Source organism: Manis pentadactyla, chromosome 15 (genome assembly GCF_030020395.1).
Source record: "Manis pentadactyla isolate mManPen7 chromosome 15, mManPen7.hap1, whole genome shotgun sequence".
Lineage (NCBI taxonomy): Eukaryota > Metazoa > Chordata > Mammalia > Pholidota > Manidae > Manis > Manis pentadactyla.
In genome coordinates, this window is record NC_080033.1 from 83,155,659 (window position 1) to 83,173,546 (window position 17,888).

The following is a 17,888-nucleotide window of genomic DNA, read 5'->3' on the forward strand; positions in this document are numbered from 1 at the left end:
TCAGCAGTGCTGAAATCATTCGTGTACCAAACAAGCAGAGGTGAGTGTGGGAGCTGGGCAGCTGGGTCTTCACTTCCAAAATTACAAATGGTGGGGGAGGCCAGACTAAACATGGCGTGAAGCTGTGGTTCCCCATCTACAGAGGGGGCACACATGCTTTCCTGTGTACAGAGGGGTATGCACATATGCACAGGTGGCTTGTGTACACAGAGGGGCATGCTCACATGGTCCCCCATGTAGGGAATAAACTAGTATAGCTGCATGTTGACATAAACAATGGAATAAATAAGTAGAGAGATGGACTGTTCCTTAGAACAAAACTGCAAACAAAATGATGTGAACATCATCACCAGGAAGGTCCACTGTGGACATGAAGGTCAGAACAAAGCATGACAATGTTTGCAGTCTTCGAATTTCAACAGAAGGAAAATATAACTTTATGGGGGAGCACAGCTGCCACCACCTGTCCCAGGTGAGCCATCAAACAGCAAACCAGGCACCCAGTGCGGTGCACTGAGGACACAAAGCCACGACCGTGGGACTCCTGTCACCAGCTGTGACCTCAATGCCATCCTGTGAAAATGTCACACCAGCGTTAAGTGGAGGGCCGTCTGCAGAATGGCCGGCACACCCCAAGACCAGCCAGGTCGTGGAGACAGAGATGCGTAGAGCCCAGATTGGGGGGATGGGGTCATGACAAACAAGCAGGTTGGGGTGGGGGAGAGGAATCTCCTGATTTAGCCGGTTTTGTGTGGTTAACTAGGCAGCCGATACACAGAAGTAACCAGAATGTGAACTTTGCAACTTTTATGTAAGTTTAAAATTATTTCAAAGGTAAAAACTTCAAAAGAAAATTAAAAACCATGGGTTCTGATTCTGTCTGTGCAGGCAGGGTCCAAGGCTCTCCCTCCTTCCCTGTCCCCCCAAACTCTGCGTGGGGCTACAGAGCCACAGAAAGGGTCCCCTCCTGTGGATCCCCACTCCACCCAAGGCCTCTGAAGCAAAGCCCAAGGAAGTTCTCAGGGCTGAGTCTGCTGACTTACAACAGCATTCTGGGGAAGGGCAAACACGCCCACTGCCTTGAGGAGCTGTGGCCTCTGCTTGCAGCCTGGGGTCCCGGTGGAGTTCTGCTCCCACCGAAGACCAGGACACCGAGGACTTTCTCTGAACCCCCAGTATGTAGGCACTGAGGCCAGGCCTAGGAGTAAGGGAAGGCCACATTACCAAAGAAAAGCCACAGGCGCTTTGATGCAGCCCCCGGGCCTCACACCACAGCCCAGAGCACAGCGTGTAGCAGACAACACCCGGGGCGCCCACATCCAGGGGAGCCAGACACTGCAGGGAGGCAAAGGCATATCATCCATGGGCGCCATCAGGGTGAGGGTGGCCTGGGTGGTCGGAGGCCTCTGGCAGGGGCTGTGGGGTGTCGGCTGTGCGAACAGCCAGGTTCTGGTCAGCACCTTCTCACCAGGTCACACCAAGAGGGAGCGCAAACCCCACTCCCCATCTGCTGTCTGCTCCTTTTATTTTGGCAAAAAATGAAAAATCCTGGAAGCATCAAGAAAATCAAGTAAACCTCAGGCATTGAAAAAAAAACAGAGACTGCAGCCTGTCCCGAGCCCATCCTGGGCTGCCAGCCAGCCGTCAGGAAGAGCTCGCGGCTGGCCTGCTGTGGCTGCGGCGGGCTTCGGCACTGCTGGCCCATGGAGGGCGGCTCCTCAGAGCTCCTGTCAGCCACTTCGGCTTGCAAGGGCAAGCGGGGTGAGCCCCCAGGAGAGGCCAATGTGGGGAGGCAGCCTGTTATTTACAGACAGGAGAGGGCAACTCAGAGAAAGTGCCCCACCAGGAGCCTGAGACCACCTGCCCAAGTGGGGAGGCAAGGCGCAGACCCTGGGTCTCCACGGGCGACTGCAGCACACCCCGTGGGGCCCCCAGCCCCCCAGAGGCAGCAGTAGAGCAAGGACACAGACCCCCAGGGCACACCTGGGCCTGCCTGCAGCTCACACGGGAGCCCCCGTGGCTGAGCCAGCTGGTAGCCACGCTGGGACAGCACAGAGTCCACACAGCATCCAGTGGCTGGTCCCCATCGATTCTTGGAGGTGGTGACACAGAGAGGCTGCAGACCCCCAGCTAGTTGGCCAAGAGTCACAGAAATTACCCATAGAAGTCAGAAGTCTGTGCAAACTCACCCACCAGGACACAGACCCACTGCCTACACTAAGAGAAGAGGAACGATTCCCAGGCCTGGCAGGTGCGGGGTGCTGAGGGCAGCGAGGGCCGCCAGCTGCCACTGCAGGGTCAGCAGAAAGGCAAGACGCAGTGGGGACAGACAGTGCCTTCCCGCCCAGCCCGGCCCACACACCGGGGCCGGAGGCAGCATGTGGCAGCAGCATTCCACTAGTTCCTCAAGGCAGCCAACCTGTAAACCAACAGACCTTCTGTGAGGGTGAGGGCAGGGGTGTCCACACCTCTCTGCTCACCCACCCAGGGCCACAGCCCTTCCCTCTCATTCCAGCTTTTCAAGGCTGTCCTGAGACAACAGGAGCAAAGCTCCGGCCTCCGCTCCTCCTCTGATGCCCCAGAAGAGCCAAGCCGGCAGGATGTGTGCAGCGGCACTGACAGAACCCGAGAAGCTGGAGCGCTGTGGGGTGGGGGCTTCGCTCCTCGGGCCCAGAGCCCCTGGGCCGAGGCCTCGCCTCTCCAGCAGCCTCTGGCCCAGAACGCCCTCCTTCCCTCGAGCCCAGCACCAGCGCCCAGGTCCGGTGAACGCACCTCCGGGACAGCTGGTCCTCCTGGCTGCGTGCAGAGCTCTCCCCAAGGGCGGAGGCGCCCTCGGGCAGCTGGCTGAGCTGGTCCAGCACCTCCAGGCCGTTCTCCTCGGCGATCTGCACGATGAGGCTGTCCACCTGCTCCTGCGGCGTGGTCAGTGTGGTGGCCGAGCTCATGGAGTCCTCCATCACCTGGGGGTCGTGCTCTCAGCGGTGAGGCCCAGGCCCCAGGAGCCCCCCGCCGCAGCCTCAGAGGGCCCTGCCCTGCTCGCTGCTTCCTCCACGTCTCCTGCTCGATCCCCCCACGGGCCGCTTCTCGGTCTTCCCAGACTGCACCCCCTCAGTCCTCTGGGCACCCAGCCCAGGCTGCCCTCCTGCCTGCTAGACTTTCTGTGCTGCTCCCGACTCCCCACAAGGAGCAGGTGCCCCGGAGGTGGCCCCACAGGGGCCCAGAACAGAGGGCACTTGGTGGCACCAGGGAGGGAACCCAGCGAGGCCAGCCACAAAGCCACCCTGCAGATGCGCCTGACGTGGGCAGCGTACCGACGTGTGCACGTCCAGGCTCTGCACCTGCTGCTCGAACCTGTCCATCACTGCGGAGACCTTCTGCAAGTCCATAGCGCTCAGCGCCCGGTCCAGAGCTTTGGTCACCTGTGCCATGTTCTTGGTCACCTGGCCCAGGAGAGAGTGAGGCAGCATAGGTGAGAAGTGCTCCCACCAGGGACGGGCTCTTGGGGCCCAAAGAAATGCCCTCACCTGAACACCAGGCATGAGGCCCAGGCCATGGGCACTGAGGAGTATGCGGACACGTGCTTCCCCTGTGGCACTGCCCTTCCTGTGTGGAGGAAACCCCCACTATGGAACAGGAGGGGTCCCACACACTACCTGTTCCAGCCACCCCCACAACTCTCCCAGCAGAAGCTGGTCCCCGAGGCACTCACCCCCTTCATGGTCACAGCCGTCTGCACCTTAGAGGCGACAGCGTCCACACGGGATGCCATGCGGAGCCAGCCGACACCTTCATTCTTTTTTCGGATGGCATTCTCAGCGTAAACACGGGCACACTCCACGTTTTTCTGCTGAAGGGCCTGAAATTCGGGGGGAAAGGCCAGCCGTCTATACAGACTCTGCCTGCTCTGCACAGGGGCCTGGTCCCAGCCTCTGCCGGGAGTTGTCTGCTGCATGGAGGCAGCCCTCCTTGCAAGACCTTCTGTGGGTATTCTCATCAGAAATAGCTGTGAGCGTCCCAGAAATGCAGATGTCCAGGCCCAAGCCTGCTTAGGAGTGAGGGTGTCCAGGCAGGGCCACCAGACCAGCCTGTGGAGGGTGAGGCAGGGAGGCCAAGCCCAGGAGCACAGCCGCCTCCCCAGCGCCCTCAGCCTGCAGGCCCCCTGGCATCACTCCATAGAACTGCCCACGACCACACGGGGCAGGCGGAGGATTCAGATGGCAGACTCGCTGTCTAGTTTCCTTTCTGCCCTGGGAGCCCCAGTCCGGGTGAGGGTCACCAAAATCCAACCCCCCTGGCTTCCCCATCTATAAGGTCCACACCAAGAGCAGCTGGCCCTCCCTTCCACCCCTGGGGAGAGGCCCATGTGGTCCTTCACCACACCCAGGGGCTCCCGGCAAGCTGACAATGACAGAGTTGAACAAAGGCACGGTCAATGAGCAAGAACGGCCAAGGTCCCGTCTCCGCTCGGACACCCTCGGGTGGGGAGGCGGGGGCCACTGCAGGCCTTGGGCAGGCTGCCAGGCGAGCACCGAGGGTGAGAGCCACAGAAAGGACCGCACAACAGAACGGACGGAGGGTGGGGCCAGGAGCCGGCAGCGGCACAGGCCTGCAGCCTCACCTTCTTCACCTTGGCCTGCTCCGCCTTGGAGTCCTTCTCTGCCTTCTTGGCCAGCTTCTCCAGCTGCTTTGCTGTGAACTGAGCAGAAAAGGGATGCCCAGGTCGGACACACAGGCCTGCCTTTGGCCCGCTCCTGTCCTTGCCTGCCCCTGCACCACGCTGCGCAGAGAAGGCACTCAGCTGCCGACCGAGCACCCTCACGACCCATCTGCTGTGTGAGCAGAGGCCTCACAGGGGCTCTGAGGGCTTTCCAAGTCTCTGTCCCCTCCTAGAGCAGCGAATTAAAACCCTCCCAAAGAGGACAGTCAAACAAGCAACTCACCTCTGCTTACAACGGTGCTCAACTTAGGGGATGCTCCCAGCAGACCTGTTCCACACCCCCCGAGTGCTAACAATGGATGCCAGATGGAGAAGCAGCTCCCCGGGTTCTCCTCACCCAACTCATGTTCTGCTACTGAGTAGTGCACGGTTTCCTGACACCTAACTGCCAGCACCAAAAGGAAACCACGTCTTGTCCTCACAAGCCTCTGGCCACCAGTCTGGAACCAGGACAACAGGCTGGCCACATGAGGTGCATGCGTGCAGGCCTCAGCCCTGGACCACTGTCACAAACACCGCCCCCTTGCAGGCGGCATCCCCCTGGCCACTTCTGTCCCAGCCACATCTTAGGCTGGGTCCACCTAGGCGAGGCAGCCTGATGTTAAGTTGGAATGCACCTCAACCTATGCATTTGTTACAAGGGTGAACATCACTGTGCCCTAAGCGTGGCCTTCTCTGCTGGAGAACCTCTTCTCCACCGCCATGATTCACCTATGCAGTCCTGGCCTAAAACCTGACATCCTATCACACTCAGCCCAGGCCCCAGCCCCTTGCCCAGGGTCCCTGCAACCTGCAGCCCTTGCCCCCAACCCTGGATGGAACGTACCTGCTCCTCTGTTGCACATGTCAGCAGCTGGGGCCTATGGGGAAGCCACCTGGCCCTCAGCCTGTGTGCACAAGCCCGCTCTATCTTAAACTCCTCTTCCCGACTGCCTTTTGCCCCTTGGTGCTGACAAGCGGGCAAACCTCCCTTGGTGTCTCACTTTCCTGAGGGTCTGACCTCTGTGAATGTCAGCACCTCCCTGACTGCCAGTTACAGGGCACAAGGAACCCTCTGCAAGGCCACCCCCCAATTCCTGAGCACCAAATTCGTTCTTCAGGTGCTTTTAAATCAATGTTCACTGTACCTGCCCTTTGACCATTATTTCTTCCTTCACAGTCATTAAGCCTGTGCTGTCCAGTACAGTAGCCACTGGCCACATGTGGCTCTTTAAATGTAAATCACCTTCAAGTAAGTGAAGTTCAGTGCCCCATTCCAGGTGCTTGGCGTGGGTGGTGTCAGGCAGCACAGATCTAAACACTCTTTGCTGCAGAGGGCAGGTGGGTACCCCGATCCCTCCCCTTGTGGCTCTGCAGAACTAGGCCCACCTGCCACAGGGCACTGCAGGAGCACCTCCTCCTCCTGCACATTGAGCCCTGCCCCATTCACTCAGGTGCTTGGTGATGCTCTGCCCTCTTCCCCACAGCATCCACCCTCACCTCATCCCCTGCCTGCCTGCACCCCTGCATGGGCTCTTCCTGGGTCTTTACTGCCTCCTGGAGGGCACCACCCCAGCCAGAGTCAGAGCAGTCCCCAACAGCTCCCCGAACAGGCCTCACTTGGCCAGGAAACTGGCAGGAAAAAAATGCTCGGATGACCCAAGTGAGCGGCAGCTGCCCAGGGGCCCGTGGTTTCTATTCATCCTTACTCTGGCCCTTGCACAGTCCCCTCAGCCTGCAACACCCACCCACCCAGGAGGGCCTGCTGGCCTGGGTTTCTGTCATAGAGAAAACTACTGTTTGTCTGTCTACCTCACACTTCTACACTCCTCAAGGGGGAAATCCAGATTTTCCTGACCTGGGGATCTGGCCCCGAGCACCTAACGCAGCATCTTCCAGAATGAGTGCTTGCTGAATCAAGTGCCTGAGGCCACACGTGTCCCCCCGGCCCTTCCTCTCCTCAAGAGAGCCACTGTGCTAAGCTGCAGCCAGGAGCCTGTGCATGCCCTTCTGCCCGGTCCTTCAGAACTAACCATGGCTGATTATCTAGGAGGGCATTTAAGGGAAATGTGGCAGAAGCTTGCCCTGGATTGATCAGGAAGTGTAAACACAACCCAGACAGGAGGGCCGCTCAGCTGCCCCGAACAAGTTTCTTTAATGTGATCTGCAAGAATTGAAACAAGAGTTTTAAATGTCTAGTGGAGCATCAAGGGATGCACCTAATGTCAAGTTGTGTTTCTTAAAATTAACACACTCGCTGTTTAATGAACAGTCCAAGTGATCTGCTTCCACTCAGTCCACAAGAATATGTTACCAAGCCAACTCAATAATTTCCTTTGGTCATGAGTGTATCTGAGCACTGTGCAGAGAGCCCTAATTTATAATCTGTCCCTGTGTGTGGGACTCATGCCATTTATGCCCAGGAGGGGGTTGGGGTGAGTGGTCATTTGGTACATACCTTCAACTGGAACAGGGTATCTGCAAAGAGAGGAGAGGGTTTAAGGATTTAAGATATGTGACAAGCAGGACTTCTAACAAGTAAGTGGGGGTCGCCGAGACCCTCCCAGACATGAAGAGCTGGGGCAGAGTGCAGGCACAGATGGTGCCGACTGGGGCTTTCAGGGAGGACTGCCTCATGTTGGGCCAGTGCACCAGCTTTGCTCCATTAGCTAGAGGGCTCTGGCAAACACAGGACCTCCCTGAATCTCTGATGCCTCACAGACAGCACCAGAATGGCACCAACAGACCTCAAGGATTAGTGTGCAGGCGAATGAGGTCATGGATGCACCTGGTGGCCCACGGTGCAAACTCAGGAAGGTTGTTTGTGATTAACGCAACTTTACAAAGGGCCCTTGGGATTCTTCCCCAACTGAATAAAGCTCACTACCTGATGGTCTTTTTCAAAATATGCTTTCTCCCCAAAATGGAGTGGATAGAGACAGCAGGGTAATGACTCCTATACCATCCAAGAGCTGACCCATAGACACGGACTCCCCTTATAGCAGCTGCCACTTCTGAGCCATGGAATCACTGCTGTCCCCACCAAAGACCAAAGTGACTTGTGTTCATTATTGGCTAACTCTCTTCATATTTGAACTTGCTATTCACTCATCAAAATTCAAGAACCAGGTAGATTTGGGGTCATCTTAAAACCACCTCAACTTACTCAATTTATGGATATGAAGAATGAGTCTTGGAAGGGTTTAAAACCACACTTGTCCAGGATGCAGAATATCTACTCCTGGAACCGTAATGGATGGGGGCGCTGTTGCTCATGAATGCAGATGAAGGCTTCCCACTGGCAGCCCCTGTGGTCCCCTAAGCTCTGTGTACACCCGCTGGTGTAGGCCCTGGTCAAGGCCAGAGCTGCCTCTGACTCTGGGAGACAGGGCTACACGGACGCAGGCAGCAGGCAGTGTGCTTGCCGGGGGGAAAGAGGCTGGCCTGGGTGAGGCACAGCTCTCCGCTGACTGTATGACCCGAGTCACCCCTGTCCCTGCGCAGCCCTCCTCACCTACGCTTGAGTGGTAGGTGTGGAAATGCAAATAGTTCGATAAGCAAAACCTGAGCCTGGAGAAAAGTGGTCCGGGCAAAAAATCCCCTCAGAGCTGAGTGCACTGCGAAAATCAACGTGTGTGGCGGCGGCTGTGAGCCAGACCTCCACCTGTCTCATCTGCAGAAGTGCCCATCTCAAAGACTGTCCTGCGGCGGGGCTGGCACAGGTGCTTTTTGCCCCGGCCCCTCCAGTTTCTCTCAGTGGTGTTTGGGGGCAGTGGTGCCACCGCCTCCTGCTCAGGTCCCCTTTGACCTGACATCCCAGAGCCCCCGAGGCCTATGTCCCGGTACTGGGGCTGCCGAGACGGGGGCGGGCAGACGCTGAGGGGGGCCGGGGGTCAGGGTCTGGGTTCGAGGCCCGGGAGTCTGGGTTCGGGACCCGTGTCCCAGGTCGAGGCCCAATAATGGAGGCCTCGGGGTCCGGATTCGGAGACAACGTCTGGGATTGAGGCCCCCAGGTGCTGGGGACTGGGGTCTGGGGTCGAGGGTGCGGTGTAAGAGTCTGGGGTGGAGGATCGAAGTGTGGGGTTGAAGCCGGGGATCCGGGTCCCGGGTCCCGGGTGGAGGCCTGGGGCACCCGCGTCAGAGGCGGCCCGGACTGCCCGCCCCCCAGAGGGCGGCGACCCCTTACCGTCCATGGCCTGTCGCGCAGCCGCAGCGCAGGCAGAGGCGGAGGCCGTGATGTCCGGACGGCGACAATCGCGCGGATCCCCTCGGTGGCGCGGGAACTTCCGGGGCTACCCCTACTTCCGGCGGCCGGCCGCTCTCGCGAGAGGATGCGGCAGTCGCGCGGGCGGGGCGTCGCGCGCGAGGCGGGCCCAGTGAGTCTCCCAGGTTACCGCGGCGGCGGGCGCCGGGCGCTGGGTTCGCCTGCGGGACTTCGCAAAAGCAAACACGAGCCTGAGAAAGGCCAAGGGCCGCCGGCCCGCCGTCTCTCAGGTCCCGTGGCCGCGGCTCGCGCGGGGCGGGGTCCGGGGCTGGGCGCCCACGCCGCCCCTGCGCCTCGCTGATGACCGTCCCCGGGGGCCGTTCGTCCACGGCAACACCCATGTTTAGGGAAATGAAGGGACCCGGGTCTTGGACTCTCGTTTCACTCTGGACCAAAGCAGGCAGCTGAGGAACGGGACACACTGGCCCAGATTCAGTGATGCAGGCCTGATTATCCGTATATTTCAGGTGAGAAGCAGAAGAAGGGGCGCCCCTACTCAGTCCCGAAGACTGACGGAAGGTCCACGGACAGGCACTCCCGAGGGAAGCCTCCGGGCGCCGGGCCTGTGGAGAGCTTCCAGCGGAGGAAAGGGCCGCCGAGTGGCAGTGGCCCTCTTCATCCGAAGTGGACGCTAGCACGCGCCCAGGAGGGCCCCGAGCCCGCGGGTGCAGGTGCGGTAGGCCGGGAATGGGGCAGGCAGGCCAGAGGCGCGGTGCCGGGGAGCTCATACAAGGCGCTTGCCCCGGGGTGGAAGGGGTGGTGTCCCAGTGAATGCCCAGAATCCCAGGTAGAAAACAAGCTCAGTGCCGGTGTAGGTGGGCTTCCAGGTGGCTGATGCCCGGCAGACAGTCGAGAGGCGTAGCAGCGCGCGGGTGGAGAGCGGGGTGCCTTTGGGCCACCACTGTTGTCCTTCAACACTCGACTGGACAGGACCCTGGACCCTGGAAGGCTGCTCCAGTCTGTAATGTAGTCATGTGTGAGAAGGGGTGTGGGCACTCCCTGCCTGGGCACAAGGATCAAGAAGGCAGATTTGGCAAATTTAGTGTGTGTGTGTGTGTGTGTGTGTGTGTGTGTGTGTGTGTGTGTGTGTGTGTGTGTGTGTGTGTGTGTGTGTGTGTGTGTGTGTGTTGGGGTGGAGGGTGGGGATATGTGTGGCACAAGGTTTGGCAAATTTAGTGTGTGTGTGTGTGTGTGTGTGTGTGTTGGGGTGGAGGGTGGGGATATGTGTGTGTGTGTTGGGGTGGGGGGTGGGGATAAGGCCACACAGAAGCAGTCAGAATATGAAGTCTTTCATCAGTTTTATTATGTGGTGTGTGGAAAAAGAACTGTTAAATAGTTAAAGCAAGGGAGGTGTGATGGGGTTCGTGCTGTGCAAAAGTCTGTCTCCATAACAAGCTGCTAGGGCCAGTGAGGGGACCTGTCACACGCCCGCTGTTGTAACTCGGCAGGAACTAATGGAACTAATGAGGTAGTGGCAGTAGGAATCAGAAAGGACCTGGGATGTAGAACCTGCTGTCTGTGAGATGTGGGAGGAAATCAGAGAGTGATCGCTGGGCCGGGGCCAGGGGAAAGCCAGTCAAGTGGGGAAGGGCCTGTGGGAAGTTTGTGGGGTGGCTATACAGATCCACAGTCGTAAAAACTCATCTAGCTAAACATTTAAGAACTGCATTTTATTCTGTGTGAATTATGCCCTAAAAAACATGGAATATACACAAGACCTGTCTCTTACAGCTGCGCCCGAAATTTAAGTATAAATGGATATGATTAGTGGAGATGGTGTCTGAGATTTGCTGCAAAGTGCAGGAACATAGATGTGGCTGATGTTTCTGAAGATGGCTATGATTCCTCCCATCCCATGTGTTCTGTGGTGTGACTTTGATGGTCCTCCTACTCTGGAGGTGGGGTTAGGTGGGGTTCTGTGTCCCCTCTCAAGTCTCTGCAAACTTGACATCCTCTTGGAACCAATAGAATGTGGTGACTGACTTGTGAGGCTGGGCAGTGAAAGTGGGTGCATCCCGCCTGGCTCACTGGTGTTTGGAAGCCTGAGCCGTCATGCTGTGAGCAAAGCTCAGCCACGTAGGGAGGCCACAGGAGGTGCTACAGTCAGAAGTCCTGGTCTTCAAGCTTCTCCAGCCCAGGTACCAGACTTGTGAGTGAACAAGCCTTCAGGTGATTCTAGCCCTGGCCTGTGAATCCTCCCAGCTGAGACCCACGTCTTGCAGCAGCCAGCCTCGACTGCCAGCTCTGAGCGGCCATCCTACATGCCCGGCTCAGTGGAGCCTGCATATGGCTGCTGCTCCAGACATCATCTGACTGCCACCACCTGGGAGACCCAATGGAACCTGTCCTGGATTCCTGACTCATAAACTTGAGACAATAAAATGGTTGTTTTAGTTGCTAAGGTTTGGGGTAAGTTACACAGCAGTAGGAACCAGAATAAGGGTAAATGCTGGGGCAGAGAGATAAAGTTTATAATTGTGGCAGCTATGTAATGGTATATATACTGTTCTTGCTACCTCTGTGTGTGCTTGAAATTCTGCACTACAAAATCCACAAATATACACACATTATAGAGATTAACAAGCCACAAATTTGCAATCAACCAATCCCAAAATGCTAGTAATTCTATTGAAGAAAATGACTGATGTTTCTACAAATAAATGACATGAAAAGAAGGTGGGTGTGTCAGCTGGCTGCTATAAGGAAGCACCACAGACCCAGGCATTCCTCCTAATTCTGGAGGCCGGGGAGTCCCACAGGGTAGTTCCTGCGAGGTCCCTTCCTGTACTGCCATCTCACTGTAGTGTCCTCACATGGCCAGAGAATGAAGGCTGTGGTCTCCTCCTCTTACAAACTAACCCCATTGTGGGGGCCCCACCTTCATGACCTCATCTAACCCTAATTACTTTCCAAAGGCCCTACCTCCACATGCTATCACAATGGGGATTTAGGCCTTCAACACAGGAATTTTGGGGAACAAAGTATGGACATTCAGTCCATAGCAGAGAGGACTATCATACAGAGACATGAGAGATGTATGAATGGAATAACAGTGTATGGACCCGGGTGAGGTCATTGATGAGATAACCAAACCAGGTATTAGATGATGGATAATAAAAAGATCAGTGGTAATTTTCTTAGAGGTGACAATGCTACTGTGGTTATGCTAAAAACCTTTATCTGATAGAGATATCCTATGCATTATTTATGAGTAAACTTTATGTCTGGAATTCGCTTGAAAATACTCAGGAAAAAAGGCATAGACAAAACAAGGTGACAAAATAATTGGAGCTGAGTGATGCATATATACTATTGTTTTTATGTGTATCTGAATATTTCCATAATTTTTTTTGAAAGTAAAGTGTGCTTAATTGCAGTAAATTTTTGGAAGAGAATAAAAACTTAAGGAACATCTTTTATCAACTATTAAAAATATACTGAGTGACCTGGGTGTGAGTGGGATCTCAAACTCCATTATGTGATTCCAATAAATAAAAAAAAAAAAAATATATATATATATATATATATACTGAGTGAAAGAAACCAGTTTCAAAATATGATTCCATTTATACAACATTCTCCAAATGACAAACTGATAGAGACGGAGAACAGACTAGTGGTTGCTGGGGTTAGAGATGGTGGGTGGGGGTACAGGGAAAGGAGTGGGACTATAAAAGTATAGCACAGATCTCTGTGGTGATGGGACAGTCCTGTGTCTTGATCTTGGTGGTGATCACATGTGGCAAAATGGCATAGAACACACACTGTACTGAAGCCCATGTTTTGGAGTTGCTACTATATTGTGGTTCTGGTCACTATTGAGGGAGACTGGGTGCGGGTTATGTAGGGCGGGCCTCTGGGTACCACTTTTGCAACTTTCTGTGAATGTACAATTTCAAAAATTAAAGTTTAAAAATGTGTCAAAAATTATTAAAAATGTAGTTCCAGTATGAGAACACTGGTCAGTTCTAGTATGCATGTGTGTGCATGTGTGTACATTTATATACACATTTAGTGTGTGATAAAACTGGCTCCAAAAGTAAGTGGAAAAGGATTATACAATAAATTATGCTAGGATAATTGCTTAATGTTTTAAGGGAAAACAAGTTGGGTTGTAATCTCTTCTATATGCAGACTAATTCCAAGTGGGTAAGAGTGAATATAGAAAGTTACTTCAAAAATAATATGTTGATTTTAATCTGATTCCTTAGTGGAAACCTTTCTAGGCCTCAAAGCAAAGACATTATAAAGAAATTTTGAAAGATCTGACTACATTAAAATGTAAAACATTTCCCCAAGTCATCAATAAAAAAATATAAAACAATTGGTAAGCTCAAAAAAAATAGGAGGCCAAATAGCATTATGATAGATCAAAAACTTGCACACATTATTGGTGGAGTACTGATCTATTTTTTTAATTAAGGTATCATCGATGCACAATCCTATGAAGGTTTCACATGAGCAACACTGTGGTTAGTACATTCACCCATATTATCAGTCTCCCTCCCCCCCGCACCCCGTTGTAGTCACTGTCCATCAGCGTAGTAAGATACTATAGAGTCACTACTTGTCTTTGTGCTGTACTGCCTTCCCTGAGACCCCCTTACATTACGTGTGCTAAAGTACTGATCTTAAAGATGGTTTGGTAATGTGGGAGGTTGGCTTCTAAGAGAGCCCCCACAATCTGAATAAGGCTATAGAACGCCCTTCCCTTGGGTGTGAATAGGATGGACGTCACTCCTGTGATTAGGTTACCGAACTGTTGGTTTTCACTTATCAAAATAGAGTATCTTGGGTGAGCCTGACCTAACCTGAGGTTTTAAAAAAGGTGTAAGTGACAGGCTGCTATGCAGAAGCTACCATGTCAATTCTCAGTTTAAAAAGCAGCTACCGTGCTGTGAGCAGAGCTGTGTAGCCCCCACCAATTGTGAGAAGGCAGGGGCTTCAGTTCTTAACCCACAAAAAAGTAAATTCTACATTCAACCTGAGTGAGTTTGGAAGGTCCCAGGTCCAGAGGAGGACATAGCTGGGCTGACAGTGGGATTTTAACCTGGACTCCTGAGCCATGGAAACAGATGATTAATGCATGTGCTGTTTTAACTGATAACTTTGTAGTAATTTGTTACGCAGTAATTGAAAACTAGTACAGGTAGTAAGTATCAAGAATCCTAAAAGGATTCACGTTCCTAAATGAAAAAACTTCAAAAACTTGTGAACTATACAAAAAGTCTTGTTTTGGACTACAGAGCCTCAGTGATGTAAAGATGTTAATTCTCCCCTATGACCCCAGTCAAAACACCACAGGTCTTTTTAGGAACAGGACCAAATTATTCTCAGGTTTACCTAGGAGAATAAAAATTAAGAGTAGCAGAAGACATCTGGAAAAGCAGAGGCAGGAGAGGGATTGAGTTCTTTGATGAAAGTGTGTTACACAGAGCAATGATGGACACACGGTGTCTCACTCTCACGTGGGAATTCACAGTAAAGGAATCACGTTAAAGACGTGGAGGAAAGGTGGACCACTAACTCGTGCTGCTGAGACAAGTGACGAGACAACTGAGAAAACTATTTTTACCTCAATATTTACTCAAAAAATTCTATATGAATCAAAAAGTTCAACATAGAAAGCTATAAAAGTACTAAATGAAAATGGGTAAAGGTTTTTTAAGTTTGGTGTAGGGAGTACCTCTTTCCAGTCTGACAGACTCAAAAAGCCATTAAGGAAAAGACTGAGGACCATATGCTGCAGAAGCTAAGAAGTCAAGGGAACTATTTGCAGTATGAATCATTAAGGGAAAATTTCCAAAACATACAAAAGCTCTTACAAAACATCAAAGTAGAAGACAAGGAAATAATATGACCTATTCACAGGAAAATAGCACTGGACTATGAAGAAGCAAAAAGACACTGCCTCTCAGCACTAGGGGCAAAGCTTCAGGGAAGTTGATGGGGGCCAATGGGGTGGTTACATGGGAAAAGATGGAGGCAACTGGGGAGAATTGGAAGGGTGTGGAGAGATGATCTGATTATAGCTTCGTAGTGGAAATATAAATTGATAAAATATGGAAAACAATTTGACAATATCAACATTTTCCTTGTGGTACAATATCTGATAAGCCCTCACAAGTGTGTAAGTATATAAATGCAAGAATGTTTATTGCAGCACTGTTTGAAAAAGAAAAATTGGAAATAACGTATATTCATCAAAGGGAGCTGGTTATGTAAATGATGGGCCCTGAGAAGAGGAATACAGGGTGCCATGGAAGAGGAGGGGCCACATGTGTGCACAGACACGGGGCTTAGCTGAACCACACAGTCAGCTGCAAGACAGCCTTCCGGTGTGATCCTGAGCATTAGGCTGCATGCATGCACGTGAGATGTCTGCAAGAGTCATTCCATGTGCAATTTGTAACCAACATGTATTATGTTCTAATGACTCAATACCTTTTAAGTAGTCTTAATACATAAAAATAAATGTGAAGAAAATGACCCCCTCCCAATTTAAATTAAATAATAAATATGATGAAATGCAGTTTTTGGCTTAATGCTCAAAATAAAAAAGCAATGATATTCTCAATTCCCAGTGCAGGCCATGGGTCATTTAACAGTGGTTAAAACAACTGGGGCTCTGGATGCAGGACTGAAGGTTGAGGGGGAGCTCTGGGTTTCAGAGCCTGGGCCCTAGCATCACCAGCCTTGAGCAGGCGACCACCTCTTTGTGCTTCAGTTCCCTCACCTGTAGAATGTAGGTCATATGGGACCTACTGCAGAAGCTGTGGCGGCCATTATTCACTGTTGTCATTTCAGGACTCAGAAAAATGTTGTCCTGCCATATAGCTTGGTTCATGAGGTACTAAATGGGGAACAGCATGGTGCAGAGCAATAGGACCAGTGTTACTGCATTTCTATAAAAAAATGTGATATGAGTAGCCTATGTACACATAACATGCACAGAGAGAAAGACCTCTCTGTGGTGCTTTAATAGAGGCCTGAAAGGATGTGCATCAACTTGAACCCCCAGGAGTAGTGAAGGTGCTTCTGCTTTTCTATTTTGTAACATTTCACAAACTCAGCATTTCACAAACCCTGTGCATTCCTGTAACCTTAGCAAGTCTAAGAAAACGTGGCCAATATCAGAAATGTCTATTTCTACAGCATTCTGATCGACAAAGCTCTGTACAGAAAGCTTTTACAGATTTAGAATCCTTTGTATTGCGCATCCGAACCTTCACCTCCCGAGCAGACCTGCCTCTGTTGTCTCCTTCCTGCACCTGTCACCTGAGCTGTCAGGCTCTCCACAGTGGATGGTGGAAATGTCTGTTTGCTTCCTTGAAGGAGGGCATCTTGTATTCCCCACCCTCATCTCATGGTTGAGCTGACAATCAATTTAAGCTTCAGAATGTTTATGTATGGTTTTGACTGCTTTCTCCCTTACCCGTTTCTTTTCCTGAACCACAAATCTAATTTCTTTGTGTTGGCCCTAACACAGACATCGTCTGCTTTATGGAAGAGCTTTTCCATAGACTTATCAAATGCCTGGCTGTGTTCTTCCTTCTAGAGAAACCTGATGAAAAGGTAGTTAAGCAAGAAGAGAGTCACCATTCCACAAATCATCATCACCAGAGCCTCAAATGAGACTCTCATTAGCTATGGTTCTATCGGAAGTGAACAGCAGAAAACCATTCAGGAGCAGGCCGAGTGGGGCCTCTACTACTGACATAGGAACCCCAGTACAGTAGACGCCTATGATTTACAGACCAAAGAATAAACAAGTGCCCCTGAGCAGCCACTGTCACGCCCTGTGCTCTGAGTCTCCGATGACGGCAGAGGGCAGTCCTACCCTGTGGGAAGCTGCAGATGCCCCTTCAGTAAATGAGGGTCCCCCAGTGTTTTCATCTTCCCCAGAGCTGCTGGCAGCTTGGCAGCAGGCAAGAGTGACTGGCTTGAGAGAGTGAACCCTGTTGTAATAAATGAATAAATTGGTGTGCAGAGTAACAGATGGCAGGCCGCACCTGTTTCTGACTTGGGGGGCAGCTGAAATCTTCCCATTCACTTGTTAAGTGTTGGGTAAGTACTCTGCGGTTACAGTGAATGAAATGTACCCCACACTTGAAGAGAAGTTTGGGCTCTGAGGACTAAACTTTAAGGTATCATGTCCCAGAACAGGGAAGTGCACAGTCACCCTGGAGGGCCCATGGGCTCCTGGCTTGACTGTGATCTGATCCAGGATATTAAAGGAACCAGAATAAGAATGTGGAACGACGGACAGCCATGGCACTTAGAGCTCTGCAAGTGGCCTTGTCAGAGCGGCCCCAGGATGAGGGTCATTGGGCTGACAACGTCCACTCTTTCCACGGTGGATGAAGCCTCCTACAGCTACCCCACCCTCATCAGCACTCCGTGAGTCAGGCTCATTCTCCTCCAGTGTGGCTGGAGAGAGTGCCCCGGCCTGCTTCTCACATTGAATCTGCTGATGGTAGGTGCTAGCTTCATTAGTTTCTGGAATGATCAGCAGGCCTCATATGTGGTCTCCATGTCTCTGTCTATCTATGAAGATCATAGTCTTTTAGTATTAAATAGTAGATTTGACTTCCAGTCAGTTTCAGATAAATATTAGTAACCAGAAAAAGAATAAATCTCATATGGACATTGTTTATTGACACACTATTAACACCATTATTTGTTCTTATTCAATGCATTTACATATGCATTCTGACACTGAAAAATCAGGCCCATGGGAATGCCAATTTGACCCCATACGGGTCAGCAGGGCTGCCGTTCTCCACAAAATTTCTGTATTTTGGATTAACCTTCCATTTCTATTATTTGACCTAGAAATTGCCCTCTTCCTACCCCTGCCCTGAGCATCTCAATCTAAAAACTGCACTTACATGGCACTAGTTCTCATCTCATTATTAGCTATAAGCG

At 52.1% G+C, this 17,888-nt stretch overlaps 2 protein-coding genes across 3 annotated transcripts; one reads left to right on the plus strand and one right to left on the minus strand.

The window, feature by feature from the left end:
- Nucleotides 1-792: 792 nt before the first annotated feature.
- On the minus strand, nucleotides 793-9,181 carry CHMP1A (charged multivesicular body protein 1A). Of its 2 annotated transcripts, XM_036924298.2 has the most exons (8): nucleotides 8,883-9,181; nucleotides 7,155-7,174; nucleotides 4,619-4,696; nucleotides 3,710-3,856; nucleotides 3,312-3,440; nucleotides 2,773-2,960; nucleotides 2,363-2,419; nucleotides 793-1,548 (listed from the first exon to the last, which is right to left on the minus strand). In XM_036924298.2, the coding sequence occupies exons 1-7, from the start codon at nucleotides 8,887-8,889 to the stop codon at nucleotides 2,398-2,400; spliced, it is 591 nt and encodes a 196-aa protein (XP_036780193.1). In that variant the 5' UTR covers nucleotides 8,890-9,181; the 3' UTR covers nucleotides 793-1,548; nucleotides 2,363-2,397. The 2 variants fall into 2 exon arrangements, with proteins under 2 accessions (XP_036780193.1, XP_036780192.1); XM_036924297.2 differs by having other exon boundaries at nucleotides 793-2,419; nucleotides 8,883-9,176.
- SPATA33 (spermatogenesis associated 33) lies at nucleotides 8,888-17,501 on the plus strand. Its single transcript, XM_057492904.1, is given in 3 exon segments — nucleotides 8,888-9,072; nucleotides 9,399-9,771; nucleotides 16,519-17,501. Coding segments are annotated over 3 exon segments (768 nt in total). The 3' UTR covers nucleotides 16,729-17,501.
- The last annotated feature ends 387 nt before the right edge of the window (nucleotides 17,502-17,888 follow it).

Bases quoted from the DNA above. Each gene is read 5' to 3' on its own strand.
- CHMP1A (XM_036924298.2), bottom strand. The intron at 2,961-3,311 runs GTACGCTGCCCA...CACGACCCCCAG, and splicing joins GCCTGGACGTGCACACGTCG to GTGATGGAGGACTCCATGAG. The intron at 2,420-2,772 runs GTGCGTTCACCG...GTTGGTTTACAG, and splicing joins GAGGACCAGCTGTCCCGGAG to GTTGGCTGCCTTGAGGAACT.